Source organism: Marmota flaviventris, chromosome X, assembly GCF_047511675.1.
Source record: "Marmota flaviventris isolate mMarFla1 chromosome X, mMarFla1.hap1, whole genome shotgun sequence".
NCBI lineage: Eukaryota > Metazoa > Chordata > Mammalia > Rodentia > Sciuridae > Marmota > Marmota flaviventris.
Genome location: NC_092518.1, coordinates 114,244,554 through 114,265,345, shown reverse-complemented (window position 1 = coordinate 114,265,345; position 20,792 = coordinate 114,244,554). Strand labels below are relative to the sequence as shown.

The 20,792-nt window shown below is 37.1% G+C and overlaps 1 protein-coding gene across 2 annotated transcripts; it reads left to right on the top strand.

The window, feature by feature from the left end:
- The first annotated feature begins 1,609 nt into the window (after positions 1–1,609).
- Rap2c (RAP2C, member of RAS oncogene family) lies at positions 1,610–18,003 on the top strand. 2 transcript variants are annotated; one of them, XM_071606175.1, is made up of 4 exons: positions 1,610–1,683; positions 3,264–4,056; positions 6,610–6,921; positions 15,506–18,003. In XM_071606175.1, exons 2-3 carry the CDS (start codon positions 3,784–3,786, stop codon positions 6,886–6,888), a joined length of 552 nt encoding a protein of 183 aa, XP_071462276.1. In that variant the 5' UTR covers positions 1,610–1,683; positions 3,264–3,783; the 3' UTR covers positions 6,889–6,921; positions 15,506–18,003. The 2 variants fall into 2 exon arrangements, with proteins under 2 accessions (XP_071462276.1, XP_027802793.1); XM_027946992.2 differs by lacking the exon at positions 1,610–1,683 and adding an exon at positions 2,965–3,131.
- The last annotated feature ends 2,789 nt before the right edge of the window (positions 18,004–20,792 follow it).

The following is a 20,792-nucleotide window of genomic DNA, read 5'->3' as shown; positions in this document are numbered from 1 at the left end:
ATATATCTTTGGAAAGAACTGAATTGTTTTTCTGTAATTTTGAGATATTTCGGTTTTAAATGTTTTGTTTTCCTCCCCATGTTCTCTATTTTTTAAAACCCTAACACTTCATTACATCTTTTAAATAAAAACCAAATAGCTGGCAATGTGTTGAGGCTTCATAATGTGCAGGGGACTGAATTAAGCACTTTACTTTTAATGGTTCATTACATTCACATCTTAAATTCTTATCCTCCTTTACAGGTGAGAGGCTCAGACCTGTGAAATCACTTAATTGAGGTCACACAGCTAGAAGGTAGGAGGGCTGCTATTTAAATGTCCTCCACTGTATTTCAGAGCCCTACCTCTTAACTGCCAAACCACACTCTTCTAATTGGTCTTTCTACCCTCATTGCCTAATGAGAGTACACTATCAAACAACTGTGACCAATTGAGATAATGTATGAGAAATGCTTTTCTAAGTATAGAGATGTTTGAGAAGAGTGGGCAGGAATAGGGAGGTTTTTTAAATTGGGAAGACCTGTCCATGGATCCCCAGTAAAGTGGTGATGAACAACTTTCTTTTGTTTCTCCTTTAGAAATATTATAAATATTACAAATACACACACACACACACACACACACATTTACTTTACTCCCTTTTCCCCAATAAAACCTGATTGCTGTTTAAAATTCTTTTCAGATTTGAATGGCTATATTACACACTTTTGGGGATTAAACTCAGGGCTATATCCCTAGTCCTTTTTATTTATTTATTTTTTGAGACAGAGTCTTGCTAAGTTGTTGAGGGCCTTATTAAATTGTCCAAGCTGGCCTCCAACTTGCAATCCTCCTGCCTCAGTCTTCTGATTTGCAAAGATTACTACCCAGCTGCACGCATGTATTTTATATAAATGAGAGCAACCATACATTTGTTCAGTATCTTGCCTTTGTCATCTATATATCTTGGCCATCTTTTCATATTGGCACTTACCAATCTACCATGTAAATAGCTGCATAGTATCCAATTTTGTGAAATAGTTTTAAAAAATAATTAAAGAACTTTTACTTCCATTTGCTGACTTTCCTAATCAGTGGTGAAATTAACACCTTCTAAGAAAGTTTAGAAAACCTCTTCAGACTGAGTATGAGTGACATTTGTCCACCCTATAGTTGGTGAGAGGGACTCAACAGGACTCTGAACTGAGGGCAGTAGTATTTTTCACTGTATGGAAAAACAAAGAACTCTCTCCAAAACACAGGCAACAACTCGGCGATATTAGAGTTGCCAACAGGTGAGACGACTTCAAAAATAAATAAATAATAAAACTTTCTGTTGTGCCAGTTTAGTAAAAGAGCAGAGACTTGATATGATTGCTCAACATTAGCTGGATCAGAAGAGGAATTTCCAGACTCAGTTACAAGAATGGCTGGTGGAGGGCTGAGGATTCCACCAGACAGTCTGGAGACAGCTAGTCAGGGACATGAGCAGCAGAACTCCAAATCAGCAACAGCACGTGTGGAAGGATCAGTGACCTATGGGGAGAGTCATAATTCATAGACCAAAGCTCTTCCAGCAGAGGGCAGTGCCTCAGATATCAGGCAGGGACCAGGACAGCTAGAATCAGTGCTGGGGACTTCGCTGGAGAGATTGCACCAGCTTCTGGCGGTGGAGAAATTGAGCTAAACTGTCCTTTGAATTCTGTAAGTGGCATTGGGGGATACTGAGGAGGGACAGTGGAACCTCACACTACTGTGATTTGCCTGTTTTCTAGTGTCTAAAAATTTGGATTGGGTATACATGTCTATTCATACAGTTTAGCCCTTACAGCTTTTAACTAAGGAAATTAGGGGTCATTTTCACCAAGTTAGCCACCGAATCTCTCAGTTTCTGGGTGAACTTGAATTTTTAAAAAATGGAGTGACATACCTAAAATATAACCTAGACTTCTGACCCTGGGGCCTGTGGAACTGACACAAAGTTTACAAGTAGAAAGTCAGCAGAGGGAAAAATATGTAAGAAGTAACAATTTTATCTAAAAATGGAAACTTAGTGTTAACTCTAGAGTTATTGTTTTTTGAATTTTAGTGGCTAAGAAAGATGGCCTTTAAAACAAAACTTTAAAGTGGAAGAGCCAACCATGCAAAATATTATACATGCAGATAATCAAAAATTAAATGAAAGTAGTCCACAGGCCTAGACCATGTCCAATCAACTCTTCCTTAAATATTGGTCACCTTTTTCTGCTGTGTAGTGGTTCAAATCAAATGGGAACAAAACCGTGTAGAAAGTCTAATGCTTTTGTTTTTGAGTCTTGGTATTTTTAAAAAGAGGAGTGGCTTTGGTATTTGCTAGCGGAGTCAAGGCAGATTTGCTGGATAATAAAAGTACAGTGTATATTTAATTGCCAGGCACAGCTAAGTAAAACACACCACATATGAAATAAGCGCCAAAGCCAAGTCTAAAGGCAGTCTGTATACATGTCTGAGAAAAAGATCAAGTGGGAAGAAATACCAGCAAAGATAATAAACTTCCTGAGCTGTTTTCTTTTTCCTGCAACTTTTAGTCCAGGGATGTTTGACGTTCTCCCGATTGCTAGATTATTAGCTGGCGGTCCTCGCCGGGCCAAGAAGCGGATCGAGTGCTCAGACCCAGCTGGTGGAGGCCGAGAAGCCAAGGGACTTCAACGGGTTTAGGGGAGGGACAGTCAGCAGCAGCAGCGGGCGGGAAAGTAGAAACGCTGGAGGTTCTCAGAGGGGCACTTTCTCAAGGCCTTAGCCCGGACCTGAAACTGTCTGGGCCGCCTGCCTCGCTCAGCAGGGCGCGGCCCCAGCGCCACCCGGCTCGCCCCGGAGAGGTGGGACTTTCCCCACCGGAAGTGATCCCGTCCAGTCTGGGGGAACTGGGGCACCTCAGCCAGTGTGTCAGGGAAACCCTTCCGGGTGTACGCTGGGGGTGGGGGGTGGGGGGTGAGAAAAAAAAAGAGGTGGGTTCGCCTAGAGTCCCTGCGGCCGCCGCCGCCGGACGGCCCCCGCCCCTTTCCCCTTGACGAGCAGCGGCGCTGGGGCGGCCCTCCGACATAGGAGCCAGCGGGTGGCCATGGCCTTGGCTTGACAGCCTCCCAGGCAGCCGGGTTGGTGCGGACAGCTGGGTAAGCGGTGGCGGCTGCGGCTGCAGCTGCAGCGGCAGCCTGTTCTGAGTGGGAGCTGGGAGAGATGGCAGCCAGGGCCGCCGGCTTGGGGCAGGGGTCAGGCGGGTAACGTGCGCCTTTCTCCTTTCACAGGCCGACGACCCCCGCTGGAGCCTGGGCCCACAGACCCGCCCCGGCGGCGGTGACTGGAGCGGAGCCCGCAGGCCTGGACCGACTCCGTGGCGCAAGCAGGAAGCGGGGTCCCTGGGCCCCTTTGTGTGAAGGGCGGGGGAGGGGTGCCGGGCAACCCCTGTCTGCGGGCTCCTCCTCGGACGCCCTTTCCTCGGCCCCCACCCCTGCCCTCCTGGGGGCGTGCTCCGTCTCCCCACCCTCGCTGGGCTACTCGGAGGCTCGCCCTCCTCCCCACGCCCCCTGCCTGGGCTCCACTTCCTATAGGAAGGGCATTACCATCCCATCCCCACCCACCCGACACTCCGCTCTTTCCCCTCCCCCTCCTTTAACTTCCTCTTCTTCCCCGGTCGGGCCCTCTGCTTCTCCGCACTCTCCTCCCCAGTTCGCAGATTTCCGCCCACCTTCCGCCTAGGCTAGCCGCAGCGCAGCTAGCGGGGTGTTCTTTTCCCTACTCTGGTAGGAGTTAGAGAAGGTGAGACTCATGAGGGAATACAAGGTAGTGGTGTTAGGGAGCGGAGGGGTTGGCAAATCTGCCCTTACTGTGCAGTTTGTCACCGGGACTTTCATTGAGAAATATGACCCCACCATTGAAGATTTCTACCGCAAAGAGATCGAAGTGGACTCTTCCCCCTCCGTGCTGGAAATTCTGGACACCGCAGGAACGGAGCAGTTTGCCTCCATGAGAGATCTCTACATCAAAAACGGCCAAGGTTTCATCCTGGTTTATAGTCTGGTTAATCAACAGTCTTTCCAGGTAACCTAACCGAGTCTTGTAATTTGTTAGAAGGGGGTGTGGTAATTCTACGTTGACTTTTGATTTGCTTGAACCGTGCGTTAATGACTGTGTTTTCCTTTTCAAAGTTGGACATGGAAAAGTATCAAAGTATCGGGTGGTTTGTATAGACAGTGCTAAAGTAACGAGCGTCAACAAATATGTTAAAGTTATTTTTAAAGAAAAGAAAATGAAAATGAGATATATCGGTCTGAATTTGTTTAACCTGGAATATAACCTTCTGAAGTTGCTTATTCAATTCAACAAGTATTGATTAACCTACTCACGGAACAACATCTAACAGATAATCTTGGGTAAATAGACAGCTTTGAAAGGAAAAAATTATTTGGAGCCCATTATCTCTTGAATAGATAAGTCCTGGGTCTGCTTTCCTCTCCCACCCCCCTCTCTGTTCTCTCCCAAGTTTCTCAACTACAGTCATAAATCTTAGTGCTGCAAGATGAAGAACTCAAGACCTGCCTTCTAGGCATTTTACTTACTTATTTACTTACTTGGGGGCATGTAGTAGGAAGGGAAGTTACCCATGGGAATGGCTAGTACCTAGAATTAATAACCACTAGAAATCAAGAATGACTCTCCTTTTCTACATTTGATCCAGATTATTTCTGGTATCATATCCTATATTTATAGAAAATATGTGAGTCTGGAAACAGTGAACAAGTGCAGATTTCTTACCCCAGCAGGGTAGCCAAACTGGATGTGGTCCAATTTCTTAGGAAAATCTGTCCTGTCCTTCACTGGGAGACAGAATGAAGATTTAATGTTATTTTAAGATATGCAATAAATGTTGCTATTTATTCTTTGAAAATAAATAACCTCATATTGACCCATTATATTGACCTCCATTGATTTAGGAAATGGATATTTTTTCTGCATTTAAGGTATGCACTTAGTGTTGCTTACTTGAGAGACTTTAAGTGCTTTAGCCTATGCAATGTGTTAATTTCACATTCTTTAGTATTTTAAGTTAAAGTACTATCGTGAGTTTTTCCAGTACCCTCCTATAGCAACTTCAGAGATTATTTTTAAAAGATGACTTTGAAGTAAATGAATGAAAGCTTTTGGGACCAAACTAAAATTCATTTTATGTAGGATTAAATTCCAGACAAAAGTAGCATAAAGCATTTTTCCCCCCAAAAGTACCAAAGTACTAAAGGTGCTATTTGACAGACATTTTCTTTCTAAAGGCTTCTCAGGAGATTTGTTATTCTTTCAGCTGACCCTCTTGAGACTGGGAGTCTTTTGAAGGTTGTTTCACAAGATTTCCATTATATCCTCTTCTGTTATACACATAAATAGGCAGTATAAACCTGTAGCATTATTTCAACAGGGAGACTTATACTCTTGAGCCCAAATGCCGTAAGTTTGGATTCTCAGCTGAACTTGTGTTCTGTAAGGGCAAAGGGAAAAGAAGTTTAACCTTGAAGACGGAATTGATATGGGATCAAACCAAATTGTTGCAAATATAAGATCACTCTGAATTTTTAGAAATGTTCTTGGATTCCTTGTTTTCCCTTTGACCCGCCCACAAATTTTCTGTTTGTAACTATTCAAATCAAATACACATTTATATTTAAGGCAAATCACAAACAGCAAATTTGAACTTGGCTGTTACTATGACTTATGTCCCTTAAATGACTATTTTCTAATGTATATACAATAAATTCAACCATCATTTTCAAAAAAAAGAAGGAAAGGAAAATCACAAAAATTGTAATGCTAGAGTTAAATCTATAATATTGTCTTAAGTTGATACACCTTCCCCCAAAATTATTGCTACTGGAAAATTGTTAAGACTCTTTTCTTCTGTAATTAATTGTAATTACTCAAGAAAAGTAGTACAGGAAGGGAAAAAAATCAAGTAGTAAAAACAAACATAGGCAAAGAGAAGTATGACTTCTTCCCGCCCAGATTCCCCCTACATTATCCTTCTTCAGTGGTGATCACCATGACAATATTTTCTACTGTACTTAAGTATATTTTAAGGTGTTTGATTTTATTGTAATAAAGACATACTATTCAATTTGAGTGTATTAATCTGTTTTAAAAACTGTTCTTCTAGGCATTACAAAGTATTTTTTGTTCCCACCTAAAAAACTTTCTCTCAAGCCCTCTTGCTAAATGGCTAGGAATGCATGAGTGCTGCAATCCTGTGCTTGGATAACAGGTGTTACAGGGAGCGATGACAAGCAGGCAGGTTTAGGGAGATGGCCAAACATCCTCATGTATGAATGGATTAATCATGTTTGGAAACTTGATTTTTTAATCAGTATAGACTGAAGGTGGGAGAAGTGATAATATAAGTTTTAAGGTTAGTGCACAACCTGCATTTAGCAGGGCCTATAGAAATTATCTACTTCATGGGAAAAAAAAATGATGTTTTCTTTATTGGGGTGTGTGATTTTATTTTGGATTCAGCTTTATGTACTTATGGAGGGATGACTTTTGTGATACTATAATGCCTCTGTTATGCAAACACATAATTTTTCTTTCTCTTTGTGATTCTTTGAATAGGATATCAAGCCAATGAGAGATCAGATTGTCAGAGTGAAAAGATATGAAAAAGTCCCACTAATCCTAGTAGGAAACAAAGTGGATCTGGAACCAGAAAGAGAGGTTATGTCTTCAGAAGGCAGAGCTCTGGCTCAAGAATGGGGCTGCCCTTTCATGGAGACATCGGCAAAAAGTAAATCAATGGTGGATGAACTTTTTGCTGAGATCGTCAGGCAAATGAACTATTCATCACTGCCCGAGAAGCAAGATCAGTGTTGTACAACTTGTGTTGTCCAGTAAAAAGATAACCTCAATCATGGCCATACCGAGCAGGTTAGTTGTTAATGAAACTGTATAAACTAGGTAGTGTTTTGGTTTTTTTTGATGAAGTATAACAAAAATCTGGTTAACGGTAGTACATAGGATACTACCTTAAATTTCTTTATTTTTAAGATGGCGTTTTCTTCAACATAAAATAGTCAATATTCAATGCAGAAAGCCTAAAAAATGCAGATAGACAAAACAAAGGTAAAAAAATGCCTAATATTCCCACCTTTAAGATTTATTTTTGGGGGGCTGGGGTTGTGACTCAGTAGTGGAGCACTTGCCTAGTGTGTATGAGGCACTGGGTTCAATTCTTAGCACCACATAAAAAAACTAAATAAACAAAATAAAGGTATTGTGTCTATCTACAACTAAAAATATTTTTTAAAAGATTTATTTTTTAAAGTGAATTGCTGTTCTTCCCTCTCGGCCTTATTAATAACATTTCTTTGGGGTAAGTCAAAGGATAATACACCTTCACCCTGTTTTGCTGATTTAACATCTAAAATACACTGGAGAACATTCAGAATATGATTAGTTTTGTGATGTTTCCTATGCATTTATGCTATTATACTCCAGACAAGAGAGTTGCTTTAATTGAAGCCATCAATTTACCATCACCAAAGTGCTTGATTTAACAGGATGATTATTTAATCAAGTTCATCCGTACCTTGCACTTGAGGAATTTAAGTGACCTGTGATGATAACAAATTATAATGCCACAATATACATTGACTTCATTATGAATATATGGTCCAAACGAGAATCTGGTTAAATCATTTGTGATGTGTTAGAAGGTGCTGTCCCAATTAATAATTAATGGAATTAATAAGAAAAATAAATCTTTATACCTTTCATTGAGTTAAGTGCTAAAGGTTGTTTTTAATGAAACAAGTTTTGAAAAAGTAAGATTATATAAAACTTAGCACTTAAAATGAAATTATTTTATTCATATTTTAGTATTTTTAGTCTTGATTTTAATGGAGCAAATGATCTCACTTAGACAGTAACACTTAGATAATAAGATAAAAACAAACAATATCGTGGATGACTGAGAAACCACAGCAAATGCCAGACTAGCCCAATAATATCAGGAATGAAATTGATCTTTCTGAGCCAAGGCTGACCTCGAGTCTAGGAGGCAGTTTTGCAAATGGCAACAGGCATTTCAGATTGCAGAGATGATTCCTAATCAAAGGTCTGGCTTCATATGTGCTCCCGGGAGAAAAGACTAACGGTCCCTAATTTATCTTTGTAGACAAGGTCTACTGTCAGGTAGTGTCATCTTTGAAAATGAAGGATGACAACAGTGCTTCATTCAAAATGCTTTCACTCATCAGCTTTTAGCATACCAGAATATGTTGCAAACTCATTTATTTTCTTCTATCTAGGCACATCTATTATTTTTATAAAGTCACTGTTCAACTGTAGTCTAATTTTTGTTGATAGTGTCACACTTGCAGTATAGTTATTTCAGGAGGGGACAGACACGTAGGCAGTTGAGTCCCATGCTATTGCTTCTGTAGTCTCTCTTTTTAAATTGTAAGCCAGCTTCAGGTTTCAACAAGTTCTATGTGGTGACTGCATCTTTACCATTATGCTCTTTTCTCTAACTGACACCATTAACTGGACAGAGGACATTACTATATACGTTTTGTTTTAGTTTTATCATCTTTATAAAAAATTGATCAAATCTCACTAAATTCTGCCAGTTTTTTCTCATCATGAATGTAGACAGCTATAGAAGGTAAATGGAATAACAATATTCTTATAGAGGGCCATTGTTAGCTAGTTGGCAAATTAATAATTTCTAAAGCTTTTAAACCTTTTTTATTCTGAATTATTTGATCTTATTTCATTTTGCAGTTTTGTGATGTGACTATTTTTCCATTTGATTACCTCCAGGGATGCATACATAGGGATTTTTTTAAACTCTAGCCAATTATTTTTATATTTCTTATTAATTATCATAGGAAATATCAACCCAGGCATGATGGTGCATGCCTGTAATCCCAGTTACTTAATAGATGCTGAGGCAGGAAGATGGCAAGTTTGAGGTCAGCCTGGGCAAATATGAGACACTGTCTCAAAAAAAGTACTAAAAATCAGAAATTATTAATACTAATAATTACTCATTTTTCGACTGATAGGTCAAGTTCCCTGTGTGGTTTGTTGCATGGCTTTGTTTTTATCAGAGCAATACATGAATGAAGGTATAGACTTTGAAATAAAATGTCTAATCAGCTGAATTTCTGAAAATATTGGAAGGGAACTCCCTGAATAAAATCTTTTATTAGAACAAAGTCTATCATATGCAGATTTTTTCCAGTGTCAAATAAGACTGGACTGCTATGTGTTGGAATCAGTAATCTGAGGCTAGTAAAGTTTGTGATTATTCTTGCTCACGATTCACCTTTAAAAAATAAGCTAATGATTTCAAATCTTGTAGCTTGTGAGTCATGAAGCTATGAAGTCTGTCAGTCCCAAATCTAGATTAAAGATCAAACTTTGACAGGCAAAGGTAATTTGAGAGATGTTTGTCCTTCATATTTAGAGGAGTGCCTTGTCTAAGTTAGAAATAATAGCATGTAAAACAGACTGGGATCATTGTTGTTAATCTGTTGCGTTTAACTGAAAGGGAAAATCTATTTTAATGCTCTAAGAATTGTTCCTGATAATTCCTCACATTTATTTCTTACCACCTTTTAATTTGCATTATGGATCTCTTGCCCAACTCCTCTTTATCTTCATGCCTCCAAGGATTATTTCCTCGATTTTTACCCTCACATTGGCAGACATTTTAGTGGAAGTTTGGAAGCATGACCAGATTTTTTATACACAGTCATTATTCTGATTTCTTTACTGACTTGAGGGGGGGGGTACCATCAAATGCTTTGAAAGACATCTTTTACTGTACAGCTGCAGTATAATATAAACCCAGGTCATTGCAACTCTCTTGTTGTATTCACTACATCGTAGCTTCTCCATACTGGTGTACGTAATAGGCAGTCTGGTTTTTTAGCACATTGTTATTGAGAAGGATGGACGAATAATCTCATAATATGAAAGAAGTAAATCACAGTGCTATAGGAATTCAGAGCAAGTAGAAAGCAGTCTCAACATTCTGGGCTCTTTGTTATGTGAGCCTGTCTTCTGCATTGTCAGATGTTTAGCAGCATCCTTGGCATCTACCCACTAGATAGAGATAGCATCCCCCCAGGCTCCTGGCTGTGAAAAATAAGAATATCTCCAGAAATTGCCTAATGTCCCCCTATAGTAGAATCACCCCTGATTAAGAACCACAGAGTTAAAGGAGCTCAGGAGTGGTAGCATCTGAGTGAGGTCTTAGGAAAGGGGTAGGATTTGAGGGGATGTGGGATAGAGTTATTTCCAAACAAAAGGCATTTGAAGAAGTAGCATGATAATATCTTAAAATAAGGGAGAAGTGCATTAAAGTTATCCTTTAAATGGACAATTTAGTATATGTTTTTGTCAAATATAGTTTTTTAAAGACAGGTTTTGAAAGATTCCTATGAGTCAGCCCGGTATTGATGAAAGTTATAAAGAAATAAAATGAGGAAAAAGGTGTTCTTTACTACAATTTGAAGGTCTTCTGCAAGATTTTATCCATTTTCCCATGTATTAATGGAACTGGTTCTTCTAATAGAGTAAATGGTGCATAAGAGTACCAAACACCAGGAAGCAAACTGAAAGAACAAAGATCATTATTTATGTCAGCTCCAGTTCATTATATATGTCAGCCTGAAGAAAAAGGGAGATTCTTGATTCAAGACTAGCTCATCATTTCACGTGGCTGCAGAATTCCTGGGATGTTAACAAAGGCTCCTAAAAGGCTGAACAATCTACAAATGCCATTTTAGTTCAGCTGGACTTTTTTCTTTTTCTTTTCTTTCATTTTTTTTTTTTTTTTTTGTGCCAGGAATTTAAACCTAGAAGCACTCTACCCCTGAGCTAAATTCCCAGTCCTTTTTATTTTTTTCTTTTGACAACCAGTTTCACTAAGTTGCTAAGGCTAGCCTCGAACTTGCCATCCTTTTGCCTGAGCCTTTGGAATCACTGGGATTGCAGGTGTGTACCACAGTGCCCAGTGGAACTTTTTTCTAAATACAGTGGAATTAATAAGCATTTTCAGGATTTTTTTAATGAATGAAAAAGGTAGAATCAGAAAGGTTTCTAACCTTTTTTTTCCAGCTTTTCATTAGATACAGTGTGTTGAGAATTTAGCAAATGTGAGGGGAAAATCCTCAAGATTAAATCATTGTTTGCTTTAAAATGCTGGCATTTTCATATCCAAGTTAAATATTATATCGGTAAAACACAAGTAGAATTCTGTTGTAGTAGGGAGTTTGGTTGGATACTTCCCTTTTTTTCTTCTCCGGTTCTATTCTGTGTATCACTTCAAGTGGGAGAAATGGCTTATTTAAAATTCTCATCTGTCATCCAGTTCACATGGTGAGCCAGAATGGAGTGGAAGAACTGAGTGGAGAAAGAAGCATGCTTTGGAATAGTATGTACCATGAAGGCCTAGCGTGGGTCTGGGGTAAAAGGGAAGAACAGAGTTGCTTTGACCTCTCTGCCACCTCTCATTCTCCCAGACCTGCATTGATCCCCACAGGGTTCATGGTTTGAGACTATTCATAGTGGACAGTGTCTAGTTCGACCTGCTCTGGGTGTGAAGGTGTCTGGTGATTAGAATGACTCTTTGTATATTTGTTCCCTCTTTAATTGCTTCCTTTTAACCTCAAGATTAGGCTTTTATTGCAGAATGAAATGCATATGAGCCATTGAGTTTTACTCCATTACCTCTCTGGCTTAGAATGAACCATCAGTAGAATTAACAAAAATTGCATCATGAAATTGGAGAATTGCCACCGAGGAAGTGTTCTAGCCATGCTACAGGGAATATTCTCCTCATGGGATTACTTCTCAGTGGAATTCTATAATTCAGAAGATAATGTCACTAAGAAAAATTGAAGTCTTGTCAGCTGTTGGGAAAACTTTTCCAATCAAAAACATACTCCCAAATTACTTTGATTAGCCACGGTGTTAGGAATATCACATTCAGAAAGTGCGATTTAAGCTGGGTGTGGTGGCACACCTCTGTAATCCTACTACTGAGGATGGCAGGTTCTAGGCCGGCCTGGGCAAGTTGGCAAGGCTCAAATCAACAAAATACAGTTGAGGGGAGCAGTACCTTACCAGGTCTGATTCAGTTAGCAAGTGGGATTGGATCACACTACTGTTTATTATCACGGACCTGGTTTCACTACTTGAAATCTCAGAATTAAATCCTTCATGTTAAACTTTTGGGAGTTTTAAGTCTAAGACATAAGGAAAATAACTATTCCCTTCTACCCTGGGTTTATCATAAATATTTTGGGTGTATGCATCCTTTCAAGCAGGATTCCACCTCCATTCATATCATAAGTATCAGGAAAATTAGGATAGAGAAATGAAACATAAAATATTTTTTAAAATGTAACCTCTAGACTAGGCATGGGGGGGCACTTACCTGTAATCCCAGTGACTCAGGAGGCTAAGGCAGGAGGCTCTCAAGTTTGAGAGCAGTCTCTGTAATTTAGGGAAACCCTGTCTAAAAAAAAAAAAAAAAGGACCAGGAATGTAACTCGGTGGTAAAGCTAGACCCTGGGTTCAATTCCCAATACCAAAAAAAAAAAAAAAGTAACATCTGTCAGATAACATAATGTCAGCCTGGTATTTCACTAATACAAATAATATTTAACTTGGATATGAAAATGCCAAGTAAAAAATGAAGGAAAATTCATTTTTAAAAAAATTCTTTGGTTAAATCCCCAGAATATCATGTTTCTCAAAGGAGAGAAAAAAGAAAAATGACTATGATTGCACATTTATATTTGCTAAAAAAAAAAAAAGGAGAGAGAAAGAATGCTAGTAAATACCATTGTATTGAGAAATGGTAAATCCAGTTAAGCAAAAAAGACATTCACTAACTGCTAAGCCTTTCAGGAGCCTTTGTTAACATCCCAGGCATTCTGCTGCCTCGTGAAATGATGAGTTAGTCTTGAGTCAAGAATCTCTCTTTTTCTTCTGGCTGACATAAATAATGATCTCTGTTCTTTCAGTTCTGTTTGGTACTCTTGTGTACCAATTTACCCCACTCAGGAGACTGTATTTCACAATTTACTGAGCAAAAGGTTTGGACTATTGTTTGATTGGTTTCAATTTTTTATTTTTTAAATAAAAACTTGTAAAAGAGTACAAAATAAAAACAATCAATTAAGCAAGTGTTTGAGCAGAAGCCTCCAGAGTTAAGATTTGTTGGGTGTCTTACTGGAAACTTGAGAGCGAGGACAAGGATAATCTGTTCTATATTGAAAGCAGCATTACACCTTTGCAATGTGTCTAGTGTCCTGTCAGTTAAAAAAGTACTAATTTGACCAGCTGCTTTTAAGCTTCTGGGATGTTTTCCTTTTTAAATGAATAAGAGTGTTAATACACTAAAAATTTTGCTGTCACTGTGGAGCAAGAATATTTACATTCTGCCTTTTGTGAAGTTCTAAACTGAGAGACACTGTCCTTTTTGCTTAATGCAAGATTTTGCTTCAGGATTTATTACTGCACAGAATTATATTACTCTTTTGAAAAGTAGCCAGCATTAATACTTTGTTTAAAGGTATATCTAATGTTAATATGTTGAATATGACTCAGCATTTATCTATATGAACATTTAATTGGATTATTGTCATTTTGTGAAATGCAGATGAACCAAATGTTAACCAGGCTTTTGTGAGGTGGGAAGTGGTGAATATATAAACTTTTATTTAATATATATTATGGTCAGTAAGCTGGTTTGTATTATTAATGTTGATTTGGGTTAGATATAAATAGTAACTGCTTTCTTAGTTTGATTTCAGAGAAAACCTAAACATTTTATAAGTCTTTAATATTTAAGAGACACAAACATTTGAAAATCTCAAACTTTCTGTAATTGTTTATTTTGGAAAATGTGGATTCAAATTTACAGTGAATTTAATAATTTAAATTAATTGCAGGTAGTCTGAATTCCTAAAAATTCTTCATAAGGAGATGTATATGTAATGAAATATTGTTTTGTTTAAATAGGTATAAAAATTCAAAGTAGAATAAAAAAATACATACGTTATTAGTCTGGATATCAAAGACACAATCCTGGTCTTCTAGACATTTATAATACTTAAGAAATGAAAATAATACATGACATTTGTACAGTCATTTTATAAAGTACTTTCATATATCATGTTACAACAACCCTGAGAGAAAAGTATTTTTATCACTGTTTTAATAATGAGGAAACTGGACTTAAATAACCCATGTCTTAATTAACAATTAACTTTAATGCAAAAAATTCTTAATTTTAATTAGAAAAACTGTTTCTATGATATTTTCTATGAAGGAGGATTTTGTTCTGTCTTTTTTCTAATGTGTTTAGGTGGCAGAATCTCAATAATGATTGGAGCTACCTTCTTCAAAAGTAATCATGTTTATGATACAGCTACTAATAAAGCATTCTATCAGGCCCTTTGAACACTACAGAAGTACAGCTGTCAAATAAAATTGAAATTATGCATTTATAAACGTTGGTAGAACCCTTCCAGAGCTTCCACTGTTTTCACTTGGCATTCTTTCCTAGTTGCTATTCTTTTATTTCTGGCTTTATGATAACATTTTTTATCTCCTATGTTTAAAAAACAAACATAATTCCATTCCCCTAGAAGCTAGTTGGTGATTCAGCACAGCTGAAGGACATTGTATCTGTCTGAATGATAGATTCCCCCCCCCTCCACAATATTAAATGGAAGGGCAGAAATCTATTAACTATAATAGCAGAGACTGAGGAATCCCAGTCATATAGGTCCTTATGTTTGGGAGGATGTTCGAAAAAAGGCATACTATAGTGGGAAATGTGAACTGCTGCTGTCACCTTGCGTTTAGCTCAAACTAGGGTACCTAGTAGGTGCTCAATATCTAAACTGTTTGAATCATATTTTTTTAATTTTAAATTGCCAAAAAAGCTTTCTGATATCCCAGAATGCAATGTAATTAACACTTTATGGTGAAAGTTTTTAAAGTGTCAGTTTGTCTCAATAAAATTAAATGAATGGGAAAAATTACCAAAAAATTAAATTGGAAAAATCTATCATTGTCAAGTTTACTCATAATTAATATGCATTTAATTCTAATAGCATTCCCAGTTAAAATATGAAGGTATCAAGTTCAAAGTAGAAGCACCACTTTCCACATTTATACTCTAAGATGGTTTAAACTAGTAAGAAACATTAATATTGCATAAATATAAAGTCTAATAAAATTTTTAAAAATCAACTGGAGTAGTTACACAGACACAGTATGTGATATCCAGTGCATCAATACTGTGCTTCTACTTTTTAATGACATTTTGGGGCCATAGAAAATTGCTTTTTTACTCAAACTGATGGAGAAAACAGTGAAAGTCCACCTGAGGATTCTTACTCTTGTTACTGCTTCTGTTTCCAGTTTTTTAAACTATAATCTGTATTTCTATATTTTTATGACATTTTTATCTTAATTGCAGATAAAACTCAGAGGAAATTTGCACAGATGCTGCTTTGGAGAACTTTACAACCTGGGTTGCAGAACTGAGCCTTGGTAAACCTGTCTCTATTACAGCATGTTGCCATACATCTAATTAAGTGCATAAGGTCTTTGGCCTTCAAGATCCAATGACCTTAAACAAGAATGCTTAGCACGTTTACCATACGTTTAAAAATCTGTTCTTTATCAATCAGTCCTTTTATAGCTTTCTAAGTTCTTATTGATGGCTAATATGCAAGGGTTAATTTTTAATATTTTCATTGATTTCTTTAATCAGTTTCTCAAGTTGTATTTATTAAATACTCAAACTCAGTATTACCTACTCAATGCCTTTTAAAAGAAAGTTATAATGGAGAAAAAAATTGAGCCTTAAACAAATGGTTACTTCTGTATATTACCTCGTACCAGTGCTTCATCCTATTTGTAAAATCTTTCTCCTTCAAATGGTTGGTTAATACTTTGAGACTTTGTTTACGTGTGGCAGTGTTGTAAAAAGAAACTAAAGATCACATTTTACCTGTATGGATGAAATATCCCTTTTCCTCAAGTGCAGTTTGTGCTGTGTTTTTGTAATTAACATATTCTGAAAAGTTACTATTGCTATTGGAAATTGACTATAGAACATTTAGTTGGAGAGTTAAGCTTTCGATTCCATTAGGTTTTCACATGTGTTAATCTCATTTACAGCATCGAATTGCGGCAGTAACATTTTCCTTTCTGTGAAGTTCTAAATTTAGTTATGACCTACTTAGCAATGCCTTTGAAAAGGGATATTGTATCCATGGTAAATTAATTGTATATCTAAACAGAGATAGCTCAGCTTTGCCTGTCAGGCTTGTAATTGACATCTAGTAGACTTCTGCACATGTAAAATTGAATTCAAATAAAATCATATACACTTTCTAGTTCCTAATATTTGTCTTTCTGAATAATAGTTTAAAGCAATATTTGTTAAAGTTTTCTTGCACTATCACGATTGCTTTTTAGTTATTTCTCAAGAAGCATGTTCGTAGTAGAGACAAAATCTGTGTAACAGGAGGGAGAATAGCACCAAGTCTCTGGGCTATTTTTTATTTTTGCAAATGTGCTTTCTAATAGCCATTGCCTTCCATGTTGTTTACCTAATCAGCACATTTTGTCTGAATACTTGAACATTTTAACAGTAACACAGGTATAGAAGCAGAAAGGAAATTTAAAGAGTGATTTTTTTTTTTTGGTTCAGTTTTAACATCAACGAGTGCTTTTCATAGCAAAGATTTTTCAGTTGTGTAAGGTTGACAGTATTTTGCTGTTGGATTTTATTTGGTTTTATTTGTGTGCTTTTAATTTGCAGAAGTTAGTAACTGCAGCTCACCTACTGCACCAAAGTTCTCGATTTTAGGAGCCCAGCTTTAGTCATTTGAACATGCTTCTAAATAAAACAAAACAAAACCAAAACTATACTTTTGATCTATAATAACCGCTCAATAACTTTGTCAAGGAAAGCTCTAATATATGCAGTGACAGTTTATGGAAGGGTGTGGCAATTTTAAATTTATATTGTGTGTGATGTTCAAATACAGTGATATCTGTATTCATGTGATTTATTGGTCAGCATGACCATTAATTATTGAGTAGAAATTGATTAAACTTTGATTTCCTTTTTTTAAATCGTGTTGCATTTGATTCCTGATCAAATTCCCCCAAAGTGAACGCTTGCTCTTAAATTTTGAATTTTCTTATGAAATTTTAAGTATAGAAGCAATTGAAACATTGTTTTTACTATAAACTGCTTGAAATGAATACAATTTAAGTTTGCACTTTAATACCAAATTTAAAACCAAACGCTCATTTCAAAGTAGGTTAAGTGATCATGATTTATTCTTATTAACTTTGTGAAATTCTAAAGGAATCAAATAATTCATGATGAATTAAATTTTCTGCAGATTATTGATTTTTATACAGTGTTTCTTTCCTATGGATATTGTTCCCTACCCTGCTCCCCAACCCTATCTCTCTCTGTTAAAGTGTTCATTGTCATTGACCTCAGCTACAAATTTAACTTGAATTCACTTAGGATCACAGGAATCAGGGGAAAGTGATTTTAAAGGTGGTTTCTCCAGCACATTTTAAGAAAAGGGACCAAAAGTTATTTTAGCTTCCTCAATAGATTGCATGTTGCTTATTAGGATAATAAATTAATATTAAATGCAATATATGTCTTGTCTTTACTATGGCATCTGTTTAGGAGTTGTTCAAATCACTGCAGTAGGGCTCTGCTAATAAAATCATGTAACCTATTATCATGGATCTAATGTACTGTAACTTTATCGGTGAAAGGTAAAATCTCGAATAACAAGTACAAACATTGAACAATTACCTATAAAGATTTGTAAAAGTAAATTTTTCCAATAGATTTCATTCTTGTCATTTTGTAAGACGACCCTGCAGTCCACCTGTTTGTAACTTTTTTAATAAAATAGACATCTGTATTACTGAGGTTGGTTTCTGTAATTATTTGGTGTATCACTTCTTGTTCTAGATTTCCTCACTTGTGATTCTTTTTCATAACTCCAAGTCTTACTTTTAATCAAAATGATAATATGTATTACAGTACATGTGTAAACGGTAATTAAACATTGTTCACTTATTTCCTTAGTCACTATTTTGGCATATATGGGGGGAACTGAAATATGTCCTAACATGTAATATTTAATCAAGTGAAATAATTCATAAATAAATTGGAAATTATAAATAATGGGTTAAAAGAAGGTATAATGCATATAACTTAGCACAACTGGGCTCAATCCATCATCCCATATTATGCTGTTTTAGATGCTGTCCTTGCAGTCCAAAATGCCTTTTTTTGCAATGAAAGCACTAATGATTTCAGGGCCTTTCCTCTTTTTCTCCACTGCAAGAGTGGTGTCCCTTCATCCAGCAAGGTCAACATTTCTAACCAAGTGAATAACTCAGAGGGAGAGATGAGAGGCTGGAGTAAGGTTTAAGGGCTGGGGATGTGGCTCAAGCAGTAGCGCGCTCGCCTGGCATGCGTGCGGCCCAGGTTCGATCCTCAGCACCACATACAAACAAAGATGATGTGTCCGCCGAGAACTTAAATAAATAAATATTTTTTTAAAAAAAAAGGTTTAAGAGCTAAGGGAGGGGGCTGGGGTTGTGGCTCAGTGGCAGTACACTCCCCTGGCATGCGTGAGGCACTGGGTTCGATCCTCAGAACCACATAAATGTAAAATAAAGATATTGTGTCCACCTAAAACTAAAAAATAAATATTAATAAAAAGAGCTAAGGGAAACTAACCAGATCTGCACTGGTTACCATTAGAGGACTCTTACAACAGAGAGATCATGTTATCTCCTCCCCATTGTCCTCTTCATTTCATTCTTTTCCTTGGAGAAGATATGTCTAATCTTCACACTCCTTCAGTATAGAGCATCTTGGGGTCAAGATCCAACACTAAGTCTTTTCATTCAGGTTTAAGGCAAGGACAGTATTTCAGATAGGCTCCTGCTTTCACCTGTATTTTTCTAATTTAAAATTTATTACTATCTGGTGTTTTGTATTTGATTGTCCGTATTTTATGTTGATGAAACCAAGACTCAGAAAAGTTGACTTAAGTTCATAAAGACAAGGTCAAACAAGATGTTGAGAAAGGTTCTTTTGGAGAAGCTTTTGAATGAATTCATCATGGGGTAGAGTCAAGTGGGTACTATTAAAATTTCAAAGCTCATGGAAACCAGATTTTAAAAAAACACAGCAAGAAGTAGCTGTTTTAAGTCAGCGTGTCAGTCTATATGTAACAAAATACTATGAGTGCTATTTAAAGGTAATGTGTGTCTTATATTGCTAAGAGTTTATGTAAGACATAAGCTATTTTCATTATAGCTATTTTTCATTGGAAAGGCAATGTCTTAAATCAGGGATATGGCAGTCTTTGGCCTCCAGGCAGAATCCAGCCTGGTTTGTGCCAAAAGAACTGTAGTTAGATTTACCAGCTGTATCCTGAATCCATTGCAGAGCTCAGCTGCACCCTTTTTCTCCCTAAACTTCTGGTTTGAGTGGAGGACAAGACTGAGTCACATCAAAGGATGTGCAAAGAGTCATACTCCTATAAGCATTGTTCTCAATGGCCCAGGTTACCCCACTCCCAAATGGGAATGGTCCATTCATTGTCTTATCATTCATGAGTTTTCTCTTATAGACTATGAACTCTAGGGACTTTGGCTTATCTGTAATGCATTATAGGTGCTCAATAAATATTTTATGAAATTATAGTCACAGAATCAGTAAGGCAGTTTGCTCTTCAGAAAATTCTAACACTGCCATTTCCTGCTGATCTTTAATATTTACAGCATTCAGGTAGCATGGGAAGTGCATTTTCTCTCCACATCTTCATTCTCTATAAACCAAATTGGTTTTTTTGTTGTTTTGTTTTGGCTTTATGTGTTTATTTTTCCAGTCCTGGGGATTGCTTTATCACTGAACTATTCTCCTCAACCTTTTTAACAAAAAAAAAAAAAAAATTTTTTTTTTTTGGTACTAGGGATTGAGTCCAGGGACACATAACCACTGAGCCACATCCCCAGCCCTTTTTTATATATATTTTATTTTTAGATAGGATCTTGCTGAGTTGCTTAGGGCCTCACTAAGTTGCTGAGGCTGGCTTTGAACTCACCATCTCCTGCCTCAGCCTCCCAAGCCATGGGGATTACAGGTGTGTGCCACCACACCCGGCTCAAAAAATTTTTATTTTAAGACAAGTTCTCACTAAGTTGCTAAGGCTGACCATTAACTTGTGATCCTCTTGTCTTAGCTTCTTGATTCACTGGGATTGCAGGTATGTGACACTGTGCCTGGCTGTTTGTTTTTGCTTTTTATTTTTGTTTATAAAATTTGTTTCTAAACTCACTTTGATGAGAAATGTATATCATACATACATGGTCTGTACAGGTACACTGTGACTGGACTGAAGCACTTATCCCTCAAGGGATAAGAATACAATCAAGAAAGGGGATTTAATCCCATACCTTGGTTTCCTTTCCAGTAGATTCTGTAGCTTCTCTAGAACTGAACCTTCTTTATTTTTACATGAGTGGGAAATGCTCATATAAAGACCCCAAAACTCAAATATTTCCTCTTGATGAAACAACAACTCATGAGCTCCTTGCAAAGCATCAGGTAATCCCTTATCTATTTCTCTACAGTCAACTGCTCTGCCTTTGTCCCTGCTCCATTCTCTCATTGTACCTACTAACTAACTTGTACCCAA

What these genes read in the sequence shown, in the direction of transcription:
- Rap2c (XM_071606175.1), top strand. Translation starts at nt 3,784, where the DNA reads ATGAGGGAATACAAGGTAGTGGTGTTAGGGAGCGGAGGGGTTGGCAAA. An exon ending in TTAATCAACAGTCTTTCCAG is followed by an intron (nt 4,057 to 6,609) that starts GTAACCTAACCG and finishes TTCTTTGAATAG; the next exon opens with GATATCAAGCCAATGAGAGA.